The following is a 13,601-nucleotide window of genomic DNA, read 5'->3' on the forward strand; positions in this document are numbered from 1 at the left end:
CAGAGACCTATTCCCAGGGTGGAAAGGTCAACTATAAGAGGGCAAGGGTTCAAGGTAAGAGGGGGAAAGTTTAGGGGACAAGTACAGGGAACATTTTTCACACAGAGGATGGTGGGTGCCCTGAACGCCCTGCCAGTGGAGCTGGTGAAAGCAGGCACGTTAGCAATGTTTAAGGCTTATCTTGATAGATACACGAATGCGGGATGAACAGAAGGATGGAAAATGCGCGTGGGCAATAAATAGCAGGTCTAAATATGGATTTGGAATTGGAACAGGCCTGGTGGGCCAAAGGGCCTGTTCCTGTGCTATATTGAATTGTAATCTGCAGACTTTGAAAATAAAATCAGGTCTGTGTCCTCAGCGTAGTATTGGGGGAGAGCTGCATTAGTGGGAATTGGGGGGCTGCCACTCTTCAGTTGGCACTAAGTTCAGGCCTTTCCTGTGCTGTGTGAGCGTGCCAGTTCACCATACAGTATTAGCTGCTGCTTATGAGGGTGGAGGCTGATGTCACTCAAGCTACATTCGAGAATGATGTGGGTAAACCACTTCCTGATCTAGCTAGAAGAACCTCTTTTCCAGCACGATTGCTCTCCTTTACGGGAACATTTGGAACAAAACTGTACTGTCAGGGATTCTCCTTGTGCCAGTGGTGAGGGAATGTGTCTGAGACAATCCCAATGAAGGTCGATGTCATTTGATCTCACAGGGCAATATTGTTTGTATCCTGACGCTCAGCAGGGAATCTCTCTTGAGATGATTGGTTGGAGATTTTTTGAAATTTTTTTTATTCATTAACAGAATGAGGGCATCACTGGCTAGGCAACATTTATTGTCCATCCCTAATTGCCCAGAGGGCAGTTCAGAGTCAACCACATTGCTGTGGGACTAGAGTCAAATGTAGGCCAGACCAGGAAAGGATGGCTGTTTCCTTCCTGGAAGGACACTAGTGAACTAGATGGGTTTTTTCCCAAAAATCAACAATGGATTCATGGTTACCATTAGATTCTTAATTCCAGATATTTTATTGAATGCAAATTCCACTATCTGCTGCAGCAGGATTCGAACCCAGGACGCTTTCTGGGTCTCTAGATTAACAGTTCAGCGATAATACCACGAGGCCATCACCTCCCCTCAATAAAAATGCCATAGTGGTAATTTGGGACAGGAATAGAGCATTCAATAAGGTAAGTTTTTTTTTAAATAATTCACTTGAGGACTTGGATGTCATTGACTGGGCCAACATTTATTGCCCATCCCTAGTTGCCCCTTGACAAGGGGTGGTGAGCTGCGTTCTTAAACTGCTCTAGTCCATGTGCTAACCACAATAGTGTTAGGGGGGAGTTGCAGGATTTTAACCCAACAACACTGAAGAAATGGTGTTTCCAAAATCAGGATGGTGAATGGTTTGGAGGGGAACTTGCAGGTAGTGGTGTTCCCATGTATCTGCTGTCCTTCTCCTTCCGGATGTCAATGTTGAGGACTCCCAGAGCAACTCCCTCCCGACTATATACCACTGTGCCGCCCCCTCTGCTAGGTCAGTCCTGCTGGTGGGACAGGACGTATCCAGGGATGGTGATGGTGGTGTCTGGGACATTGTCTGTAAGGACTATTGCATGAGTATGACTATTTCAAGCCGTTGCTTAATTAGTCTATGAGATAGCTCTCCCAATTTTGGCACAAACCCCTAGATGTTAGCATGGAGGATTTTATAGAACTGACAAGGCTGTTTCTGCTGTTGTCTTTTCCAGTGCCTAGGTTGATGCCAGGTGGACTGTCTGGTTTCATTTCTTTTTAAAACATTTGAGTGATTGTTACAACTGAGTGGCTTCTGAGGCTATTTCAGAGGGCAGTTATGAGTCACCTACATTGCCACAGGTCTAGAGTCACATGTAGCCAGACCAGACCTGGACAGGGTAACAATTTCCTTTCCTAAAGAATATTAGCAAACCAGCGGGTCTTTTTTTCAACATTGACAATGGTTTCCTGGTCATCATTAGGCTCTCAACTCCAGCTTTTTAATTCAATTCAAATTCCACTGTCTACCATGGCAGGATTTGAAACCAGGTGCCTAGAACATTACCTTGGTCTGTGGATTAATTGTCTCGTGATAAAACCACCGGTGAGGAGCAGAGGGTGGGGCTGCATTCCAAAACAAGGGTGCAGCAATCTCACCAGTCTGTTTCTCCAACTGTGGCTCATCTGTACCTTAACATTTACTCACCTTGGTTAGCTTCTTCTCATTGCTTTCTCCAACAAGAATCTACCAATGTTAACTTTGAAATTTACTACAGTGTCCAACCCACTCTTTTTTTGTGGGGATGGGCAACATGGTTGTCAGTAAAGGGCTCTTCATGCGCAGTGGTGGAGTCCCTACCTATGAGCCAGATGGCCTAGATTCAAGGGTGGTTCAGTGATTAGCACTGCAGCCTCACAGCGCCAGAGACCCGGGTTCGATTCCACCCTCGGGTGACTGTCTGTGTGGAGTTTGCACAATCTCCCTGTGTCTGTGTGGGTTTTCTCCGGGTGCTCCAGTTTCCTCCCACAAGCCAAAAACGTACAGGTTAGGTGGATTGGCTATGCTAAATTGCCCATAGTATCCAAGGATGTGTAGGTTGGGTGGTTTAACTGTGGGAAATGCAGGGTTTACAGGGACAGGATAAGGGAATGGGTCTTGGTGGGATGCTGTGTGGAGGGCTGAGGTGGACTTGATGGGCCAAATGGCTTGCACTCATGCTGTAGGAGTTCTATGATTCCACATTCCACCTGCTCCTGAGGTGTGTAACATGGTCTCTGATCAGGTTGATATAGAAAATATCAAAAAGGACTGATAATGTCATCTGAATGAGTGCAAACCTTTGAAGACAAGTGCAATGCATACATGCAAAAATAGAACACAGGAACAAAAAGCCTTCCCTGGAACAAAATAAAATTTCAAGGTTCAAAAATGTACAGATGGTGTAAAGCATACAGAGAGAAGATGCCATTCACTGTACCTATCTATTCTTTACTGGATTATTTACAACCCACTCTGTCACAGACTCAAACGAAATCATTTGAGGCAAGTTTCCTGCTCCCTTATGCCAAGTGTACTAAGGGGAAAATATGCCCTTGACACCCTTACGCTTTCCCAACCAATTTAATCTCCCTTTTCTGTCCATGTACAGTCAATCAGAGGAGTGGGATTAATTGGATAGCCCCAGAGAAAGCTGAGGCCAGCATATCTCTGCCCTAATATGTACTCTTCCCACTCAGTAACTACAGGGAGATCCTCCAGTGGCCCATATGTAATTAGCAACACCCCAAAATACTCAGTCACTTTTTGTTACTCAACTCTGATCTTTTCACCAGGATTGGCAGCATGACCTAGCAGCTGCATCCCAGAATCCACAGCAATCAACGTGGTTCAAGATTTAATGCAAACAGTGTGATTGGACATTCATCTACTGCAGGATCAAATCATCCCTTTGAGTCACTGCTTGGTTTGCCAATGCATTCTATCATTCAGCTTATTATTCAAATGATTAGTTGCATGTTACTTAATGAGATTCCTAATGAATGAGTATGTGTGAGCAAGCGTGTGTCTATACAGCACCTTCGCTTTTTAAAATTAATGCACAAAAGAATCATTAGCTTTATGAGGCAATGCCATGCATAATTAAGCCGATATCCATCTGATTTGTGATTTCATAGAATTATAGAATCATGGAGTAGCACTAAGCAGAAGGAAGTCATTCAGCCCAACAGCTCTTTCTATAAATAATCCAGTTAGTGCGTTCTTCTCACTTTTGCTTATATTTCCTGTAATTTCTCTCCTGGTAATTATGCAATTCCCTTTTGAAATTGACGATGGAATCTCAATACTTCAACCCAATAGGGAATGCAGCCCGAATTCCAACCCAAGCCCTGTGTCAAGATGCTTCATTCTGACACGTCACCTCTGTTTCTTTCATCTTTTACCTTAAATCCCTGCCCTTCAGTCACTGCAGCATTTTCTCCTTGGTTTACTCTCTCCAATACATTCATGAGATTAATCCTCACGATTGAATCTCTTTGTTGCCTTCTCTCCTCCCAGTTTCTCTGCTCCATTCAAATGAACCTCATCCCTGGAACATTCTACCAAATCTTTTCTATACTCTAGAAATATTGAAACATAAACATATGGGAGCAGGAGTAGGCCTGTGCACCATTTATTATGGTCACGGCTAGTCATCAAACTCAATAGTCTGTTTCTACTTTCTCCACATATCCTTTGATCCCTTTAGCACCAACGGGTGCATGCAACTCATTCTTGAAAGCAAACAATGTTTTGGCCTTGACTGCTTTCTGTGGTGACGAATTCCACAGATTCTGGATGAAGACCTTTCTCCTCATCTCAGTCCTTAATGTTTTATCCTGTACCCTGTGACTCCTAGTTCTGGATTCCTCTGCCATCAGGAACATTCTTCCTGCATCTGCCCTGTTAGAATTTTATAGGTTTCTATGACATATCCCCTCATTCTTCTAAACTCAAATGAATAAAGTCCTAACTAACCATAATCTCTCTTCAAGCATCAGTCCTGCCATCCCAGGAATCAGACTGGTGAAACTTCATTGTATTCCTGCCACAGCCAGAACACCTTTCCTCAGATAAGGATTCATGGCACAAACCCATGGCTCTGAGGAGAGGTCATCTTTGAATCAAAGAACAGTTGATCAATTCTTTGAATGTTATAATCTTTTATTCTCTTCTCCTCCTGTGTTTAATTCCATACGTATCCTATAGTTGCCCCTGTCCTGCCCGAACCACAATAATAGCCTTGCTTTCCTAATAGCAGTTGTTACTGTTTGCACACTTTCTGGCAGATGAAGATATCATCGATAGATTAAGGTTGTCAAGAGAAGCATCTGCTCAGATCCATCTATCAGTTCTAAGTTAATCGCTCTTCAACTATCTGATGCATAAAGCAGCACATCAGTATTTTGATGTTTTGTGTGTCTTGTCAACAGTTCAAATGTATCATATTGACTGCTCTGCCTGAAGATTTCCTTCAGATAGCTCTTGATTCCTATAACTGACTGGGCGAGGGAGAACATGAGTGTGGAGAAGAATTTTCCATAAGGAATTTTCGAGAGCATCTCTTTTCCTGCTGGCTTTTTCTTGGTTGTCCTTAGTCACCTCTCTCAGGATATTTGTACCAGCTATAAGTGTACAAATTATTGAAGGCTGAGAGAATGGTTTAAAGGAGTCATAGTATTCTGGGCTTTATAAACAGGCTCATCAATTCTAAAAACAAGGAAACTTATAATTTTTTTAACAGATCATTAGCTAGACCTCAAATGGAGTATTGTGTACAATTTCGGCCACAACACTTTAGAAAGAATGTGAGGTTCCCAGAGACATGTACAGAAGGTTCATGAGAATGCTTCCAGAGATCAGGAATGCAGCTAGATTGGAGAAGCTGACGTTGTTCATGTTAGAGAAGGATGAGAAGAGATTTGATAGAGTTGTTCAAAATCATGAAGCTTTTAGTTTATTCATTAGATGTGTGCATCATTGGCAAAATCTAAGTCTAAAGATATGATGGTGGGCCATTTAGGACTGAGATGAAGAGAAATTTCTTCACTCAGTGAGTGGTGAGCTTCTGGAATTTTCTGACACAGGGAGTGGGGAAGGCTAAAACATCGAACGCTTCCAGGAAGGAGTGACATGTAGTTCTTAAGGCTAAAGGGATGAAAGGGTATGGGGCAGAAAGTGGGAACAGGGGACTGAGTTGGATGATCAGCTATGATTGTACTGAATGATGGAGCAGACCTAAAGGGCAGAATGACCTATTCTGTGCCCTATTTTCTATGTTTCTATTGTCTGTCCCTAATTGTCCTTGAGAAAGTGGATGGTGAAGGGAGAAATTATTTCTCTTGCTGGAAGCCTCAACAACTAGAGCTGATTTAAGTTGATTGTCCAAAGTTGTAACAACAGCATGTGGAAAAATGTTTTCACTCATCAACTGGTTAGGATCTGGAATATGAAGAAGGCAGGCTCAAGCATTGGCTGTCAGAAGGGAATCGGATAAGCACTTAAAGAAAGAAAGACGTGCAGGGTGTTGGAAAAGGCCTGGAGAGTGGGAGCATTGAATTTATCTAACAAGGATGGGCTATAAGGTCTTCTTCTGCATTCTGACTGTTCTTTGATTCTAGGAGGTTGTGGGCCTTGGGGGGACATGATTTGCCTCGACAGTCCATCTGTCACTGGGCAGATCAACTGGTGATTGTCTCTTCCTGAGTCCACTACATCCATCTGAAACCTCCACTGCTCTGAGCCGTACCACCAGCATTGCTTGCTTGATGAGTTCATCCCCCCTTCTCCCCCAGGATCTTCTAGCCATTTTACTTCATAATCCAGAGCAATCAGAAAATCTCCGAATGATACACAAACTCAAGATGCAGGCTATGCCTATGCTGCTCAGTTTTGGAACTTGTGGCGGCTTGTGCTGTGTGCAAAATGCCTAGAAGACAAAAGTGGACACCCTACAGAGTAACCCGACAGTATTCTGAGAAATATCTGAGAAAATGGATTGTCTACGTCAATGGTTATTATGAACATCATGGCTCAAATACGCAATGAATCTTTCAATTTAGCCGTAAGAAAGTTTCCCGATTCAGAGTCATGGAAAAGAAAATAAAGTCAGACACAGAATACCAATGACACTTCTTTGAAAGAGCTACACAATTAATCTAACTTACTTCCCACCCCATCCCCTACGTTTAAGAAATGATAGCATACACAAGTCATATACTGGACTAGCAATCCACAAACTTAGGTAAATGATCTGGGGATATAAGTTTAAATGTCAGCTTCTCAGCTGGGGTTCCTGGAGTCCGTTTTTATTCACATGTTTCTTATTTACCAGTAATAGTAACCAAGTAACTACTAGACCAAGTAACTATTTAAAACTGATGCAGTTATCTGTTCCAACCTAGACATAACTCCACGCCCACAGCAACGGTTTGTGCATGGTATCCTCAATTAATCAAAAAATAAAGCTCCTCATTGACCACTTCTGTAAGTGTCACTGGACACAAAACATGAACTCTATTTTCTCTCCACAGGTGCTGCCAGACCTTCTGAGTTTCTCCAGCAATTCCTGATTAGACACTTAACTGAAATGGCCACTTGGTTAAGGGAAATTAGGGAAGGGCAAGTTATGCCCTCCTCGCTAGCAACGTTTACATTTACACAGACACAAACAAGCAGGGAATGGAATGATATGGACCATGTGCAGGCAATTGGGATTAGTTTAGAATGGCATCATGGTCAACACAGACATGTTGGGCCAAAAGGCCTGCTCCTGTGCTGTAACATTCTATGATCTATGATTCCGTCACTGTTTAGGGAAATAAAGTACATCCACAAGCAAAACCTGAACAGTATTCTTACCCGGATGAAGGTTGGGAAGCCTTGTCCATAGTAACCGATTGCAAAGTAGTCGGGCTTGGGCCTCAGCACTTTCATGATTTTTTCATAGAACTTGGCTTGCCGTTGCTGCAGAATTAAAAACAAAGTAAGATTCAAGTGTGAGAAACAAACGACGCAGGACTGTTTCTGTAAAGATTCTGTGTTCCCCACTCGCTCTGTAATGCGTGTTGTCTGTATTTTCCGCTCTGCCTGGTGACATGGGATAGCCCTGCTCCAGAGCTGCTGGTCAAGCTCTCACTCTGAGCACAACAGGATGATATTTGTGGAGCTGGATGAACACAGCAGGCCAGGCAGCATCAGAGGAGCAGGAAAGCTGATGCTTCAGAAAGAAGGGTCAGCTTTCCTGCTCCTCTGATGCAGCCTGGCCTGCTGTGTTCCTCCAGCTCCGCACTGTGTTATCTCAGACTCCAGCATTGGCAGTTCTTACTATCTCAGGGTGATATTTGTACTTTGGTGAGTGAGACAATCTCTCCTCACCTAATGTACTCTCAAGCCCTCCTCTTGGCACTACACAATGGATAGCAATGATCATTTCTCTTCTTGACCATTCCTGCATTTACTATGCCAGCCATGGCTCCATGGCTCCAGCACTCTGGCTTCTGAGTCAGAAGGTTGTGAATTCAAGTCCCACTCCAGAAACTTGAACACCAAGCTCCAGGCTAACATCCTAGTGCAGTACAGAACTGAGGCAGCATACCCAGTCAGCGCCGATCTGCATTGATTGGAATGAGGTCAGCCAAGTGGACCTCATAGAATATGAGTTCCCTGTTTGGGGCTGTTAGCCTGATCTAATCAGGGAGCCCCGGCTGACAGATATAAACAGTAGTGTCAGGGGTTCAGCTCACCCTAGCGGCCAACTCTGAGCTAGCAGTGTCAGTGTCATGCACTCTGCTTGTGCAACTAAAGGGTGACTTGGTTACAGAATACCGACCTTCATGGAGTTATTTCAATATCCTTTGAATGAAACGTCAATGTGAGGCTCAGTCTCAGTCAACATCATAAAAAAGCGCATCATTACATTGCTGTTTGTGTGCAGTCTGTCTATTATATCATAGCAGTGACTCAACTGGGTAGCTCAGTTGGCTGGCTGGCTGGTTTGTGATACAGCATGATGCCAACAGCATAGGTTCAATTCCTGCACTGCCTTATGTTACCACAAATGTCTTCCCATCTCAACATTGTCCCTTGTCTGAGGTGCAGTGACTTTTCTCTCTCTAATGAGAATGGGACTACAGTGAAGTTACCTTCACCTTCAAAAAGTGTAAAGCACTTTGGAGCATTCTGTATCTGTGAAAGACACTACTTAAATGCAAGTGTATTTTATTGACCAGCACCTCAGGATGATGAGGGAAAAAACTAGCACCAGCAGGTGCTAAATATACCAACAGGAGACAGAGGACTTGGAAAGCTGGAGGAGGGAGGAAGGGGACATTTACTGGATCAAATATGAGGACCCTTTATTTAATTCTCGCATGAGACATGGGCATTGCTGGCTGGGCCAACATTTATTGCTTGGCCCTAGCTGCCCTCAAAAAGGCTGTGGTGAGCTGCCTTCTTGAACTGCTGCAGTCTACGTGGTTTAGGGAGACCCACAATGCTCTTAGGGAGGGAATTCCAGGTTTCAAATCCTGCAACAGTGAAGGAATGGCGATATATTTCCAAGTCAGGATGGAGAATGGCTTGAAGGGGAACCTGTAGGTGGTGGTGTTCCCATGTCTCTCCAGCCATTGTCCTTCTAGATGGAAGTGCTCGTGGGTTTGAAAGGTGCTTTCTAAGGATCTTCATTCTCAGAAAGTAGCAAAGGACATACCGAATGGTAATGGTATACAAAGGTTAAAGTAAACAAACGCACAGCAAGCTGGCTCTACATAATACTTTGTTTGGACACATGTAACAGAAGAAGGGGGGATTTTAATGGTCTGCTGTTTTTAATTAGATATTCTTGTTTTCTGTGACAGGAATGAGGCCATGTTATTTCAGCCACCTCATGAACCTTACACCTAGAAACGGCAGTTTGCTGGCAATAGCCACTGGAAAACTGGACACAGCATCTTCACATCACAGCATAACAGGTAGGGGCAGGGCTGGGGAGGCAGCCTTGAGTGGATATGGTTTGGTATTGACATGACCTAGGGACTTCTGCTGCCATGGTCCAATCTGTACCCTAGCTTGGATCAGTTTGGTTGCTGAGTGCTGGGTCAGTTGGTAAACCTTGACTGCTCTACTTTTCCAGTAACCTGGATACAAACAAGGTCAAGTAATTCCACATCTTTATTTGCACATTACTGTAGTCCAACTTAAAACCGTGTCTCTCTGGGTACAGCATCACTTTCCTCACTCAAGTTCACACTGTTCTTATTGTCAGGCGTACATCATCAGTTACATCTGAACATAGATACAAATTGGGAGAAGGGCAGCACAGTGGCTCATTGGTTAGTACTGTTGCCTCACAGTATCAGGGACCTGGGTACAATTCTACTTTCGAGTGACTGTCTGTATGGAGCATGTATATTCTCCCTGCGTCTGCGTTGTTTTCCTCCCACAGTCCGAAAGTGCGCACGTTAGGTGGATAGGCCATGCTAAATTGCCCGTAGTGTCCAGGGATGTGCAGGCTAGGTGGATTAGCCATGGAAATGCAGGGTTACAGGGACAGGGTAGGGGGAGCAAGTCTGGGTGGGATGTTCTTCAGAGGGTTGGTATGGACTTGACAGGCTGAATAGCCTGCTTCAACACTGTAAGGATTCTACGAAGATCATGACAGATCCGATTACTTCGTATTCCCATCTACCCCCAAAAATCATTCATCCTCTTACCTATTAAGAATTTATTTACTTTTGCCTTAAAAATTTCAAAGACTGCTTCCTTTGCCTTTTGAGGATGAGAATTCCAAACTCTTTGTGGCAGGAAAACAATTCTCGTCATCATTGTTCTCCTTATCTCTGAGACAAGTACATTAATCTCTTAATACACAGCATTTTTAAAACCTTCTTATGTGGACTTGGGGCACCTTTCCTGATGGTTCAGGGGACAATACTCTCATCTGTTCTGAGGAAGGGTCACCGGACTCGAAACGTTAATTCTGATTCTTTTTTTCTTCACAGATGCTGCCAGACCTGCTGAGCTTTTCCAGTAACTTCTGTTTTTGGCCCTGATTTACAGCATCTGCAGATCAATTTGCCAGAGCAATTGTTAAAAAAAAAACTCTGCCAAAACTTGCACCCAGTGTAAGAAAAATAATGGTGTTTCAGCCAAAAATCTATGGATTTGAGGCCGACTCTTCCAGAAGAGTAACATTTATTTGAATCTATAATGTATACTCTAGGCAGAAGCTGATAGATTTTAGGACATTAAATGAATCAATTAACTTTTTAAAAAATATCATTTGTTGGATTTATGCATGGCTAGCTTGGCCAGCATTCATCGCCCAAAGCACACTTCAGAGTCAATCACATTGCTGTGAACCTGGAACTGCATGTAAATCAGGTAAGGTAAGGATGGTAAATTTCCTTTCCTAAGGGCTGTTGTGAACCAGATGGATTTTCTTTCAACAAAAGCTGCAGAGTCACCATTAGGCTGAAGGTTTATTTATCAAATTCAAATATTATTATCCACCATGATGGGATTTGAATGACATGCCCAGAACACTAGCCTGGGCTACTGGATTACTAGTCCAGTGATCATTGAATTGCCGCTTTTCCTAAGTGAAAGCTGCTATAGTAGGACAGGACTGTAGGCTACTTGCTCATTGGACAGCTGGACAACTGGTTGGGAGTTTAACCTGAGGTTTCCCACAATTCAGGCAAGGTGAGGGAGGCTGAGAAAAGAGGGCCGACATGGGGACCTCAGCCAGTAACAGGGAACTGAATGCACACTGTGAGTATCACTCTGCATTGCTAACTAGCCATTCAGCCAACAGAGAACAGAGTACAAATGTGAGACAAACGTTCAAGTACAATTTAATTGAATTGCTTGAGGAACCATACATCCTGTTTCTTACATTCTTGTCATCTTTTCCCTTATGAATTTAGAGTAGGATGATCCAGTGAATGAGGGACTCAAGCCTTACAAATATGATCAATTTGCCAGTGCTTTCGAGCACCTAAGAATTAGAGACCAGAAGGCGTGTGTGGTCCAGGGGCTGGATACCCATCACTAGGCAAGTGGATAATGGCCACAGGCTACCACTGTCCCTCATGTAAGTTCATTGATCTCATTCAGTCTGGCAGCTGATGATCAAACAGCTCTGGGTGAGATATATATACTTTGTCCTGTTCATTGTAAATCGTAAGGATGTGACAGAAGATGAAGGCAATGACTTTCTCCAAGGTAAACATTCTTCATGTGTTTAATGGTTTAGGCCTGTAAATGAGGCATGACAATTTATTATCATTGGACAATGGAACACAGAATTGGAAAAGGCCATTTGGGCCATAACATCTGTGCTGTCTTTTTGAGCTATCAGATTTAATCCTACTCCCTAGATTGCCCACCATAACTCTGAAAATGAATCCTTTTCAAACATATCCAATTCCTTCTCAGAACCTGTCAAATCTTATTTCTTGACCCTTTTAGACTTTATATTTTAAACTTATTGTCAATTCAAATCTGAAATCTCTGGTTAGCAACTCATAAGAAACAACTTTCTCCTGTGCAGCATCTGAGGAAGGACATTTTGGCTATTGAGGGAGTGTAAAAAAGGTTTCCCAGACTGATTCCTGGGAACGCCAGACTGATGTATGGGGAGCGACTGGATTATTTAGGACTATATTCAGAAAAATTAAGAATGTCTGATAGAAATTTATAACATTCTAACAAAGTTAGACAGGGTAGATGCAGGAAGGATGTTCCTGATGCATGCGGAGTTTAGGGCCAAGGGGTCACAATCTAAGGGTAAGGGATAGGTCTTTTCAACAGAGGTGTGAATAAGAGCATGGAGAGCCTGTAGAACTCTCTGCCACAGGAAACTATTGAGGCTAAAACAATGGAGACCTTCAGGAAAGCTGTACATATCCTGGGACTAAAGAGATTAAATAAATGTGGGGAGAAAGCTGGAAAAGGTTAGATGATCAGTCGTGTATTCTGTTAAATGGTGGAGCAGGCTTGAAGGGCTACTACTATTCCATTGTTTCAATTTTCTCCCTTCTTGCTCTTGTCAAAACCCCTCACAATTTTGAATACCTTAGTGAGGACTCCCGTCAAGTTGCCTCAGCTCTAAGGACAATAATCCTAGTTTCATAATCTCTCCGCATCCCTGAAAACATCCTGGTAACTTTAAACTGGGCCATATTCAGGGCCTTTAATGTCCATCTTAAAGTGTGGCTCTCAGTATGTGCTCCAATTGGTGCTAAGCTCATAATGTTTGAGCATGGAGGAGACCAGAACCAGGGGACTATATGGAGTCAGACCTATACAGTATGGAAACAGACCATTCAGTCCAACTTGTCTGTCCCTATCAGATATCCTAAACTGAACTAATCCCATTTGTCAGCATTGGGCCCATATGCAACTAAACCCTTCCTATTCATACACCCATCCAGATGTCTTTTAAATGTTGTAACTGTACCAGCCTCCACCATATTGCCTGGCAGCTCGTTCCAAACACACACCACCCTCTGCATGAAAAAAATGCCCCTTAGGTCCCTTTTATATCTTTCCCCTCTCACTTTAAACCTATGTCCTCTAATTGTGGACTCCCTTACCCTTGGAAAAAGACTTCAGCTATCCACCTATCCATGCCCCTCATGATTTTATAAACCTCTATAAAGTCACCCCTCAGCCTCCGACAGTCCAGGGAAAATAGACCCAGCCTATTCAGCCTCTTCCTGCAGCTCAAACCCTCCAACCCTGGCAACATCCTTGTAAATCTTTTCTGAACCCTTTCAAGTTTCACAACATTCTTCTTATAGCAGGGAGACCAGAATTATATGCAGTATTCCAAAAGTGGCCTAACCAATGTGCAAATAGTCTCCATTTGACACTCATCTGGTTCACTAATGTCCTTGAGGAAAGGAAATCTGCCATCTTTACCTGGTCTGGCCTATGTGTGACTCCAGACCCACAGCAACGTGGTTGACTCTTAACCCTCTGGGCAATTACAGTAATAAATGCTGACACAGCCAGTGACACCCACACCCAATGAATGATTTTA

General features: G+C 43.3%; 1 protein-coding gene across 1 annotated transcript in view; it reads right to left on the minus strand.

Moving 5' to 3' along the window:
- The window catches only part of LOC109931733 (dedicator of cytokinesis protein 1-like), a 1,067,415-nt gene that overhangs the window by 69,007 nt on the left and 984,807 nt on the right, over positions 1-13,601 (minus strand). Inside the window, exon 36 of the mRNA XM_048601800.1 lies at positions 7,415-7,519. Within this exon, the coding sequence (XP_048457757.1) occupies positions 7,415-7,519 (105 nt within the window). The remainder of the gene's footprint in view (positions 1-7,414; positions 7,520-13,601) is intronic.

The sequence above is a fragment of the Rhincodon typus genome, chromosome 1 (genome assembly GCF_021869965.1).
Source record: "Rhincodon typus isolate 14 chromosome 1, sRhiTyp1.1, whole genome shotgun sequence".
Lineage (NCBI taxonomy): Eukaryota > Metazoa > Chordata > Chondrichthyes > Orectolobiformes > Rhincodontidae > Rhincodon > Rhincodon typus.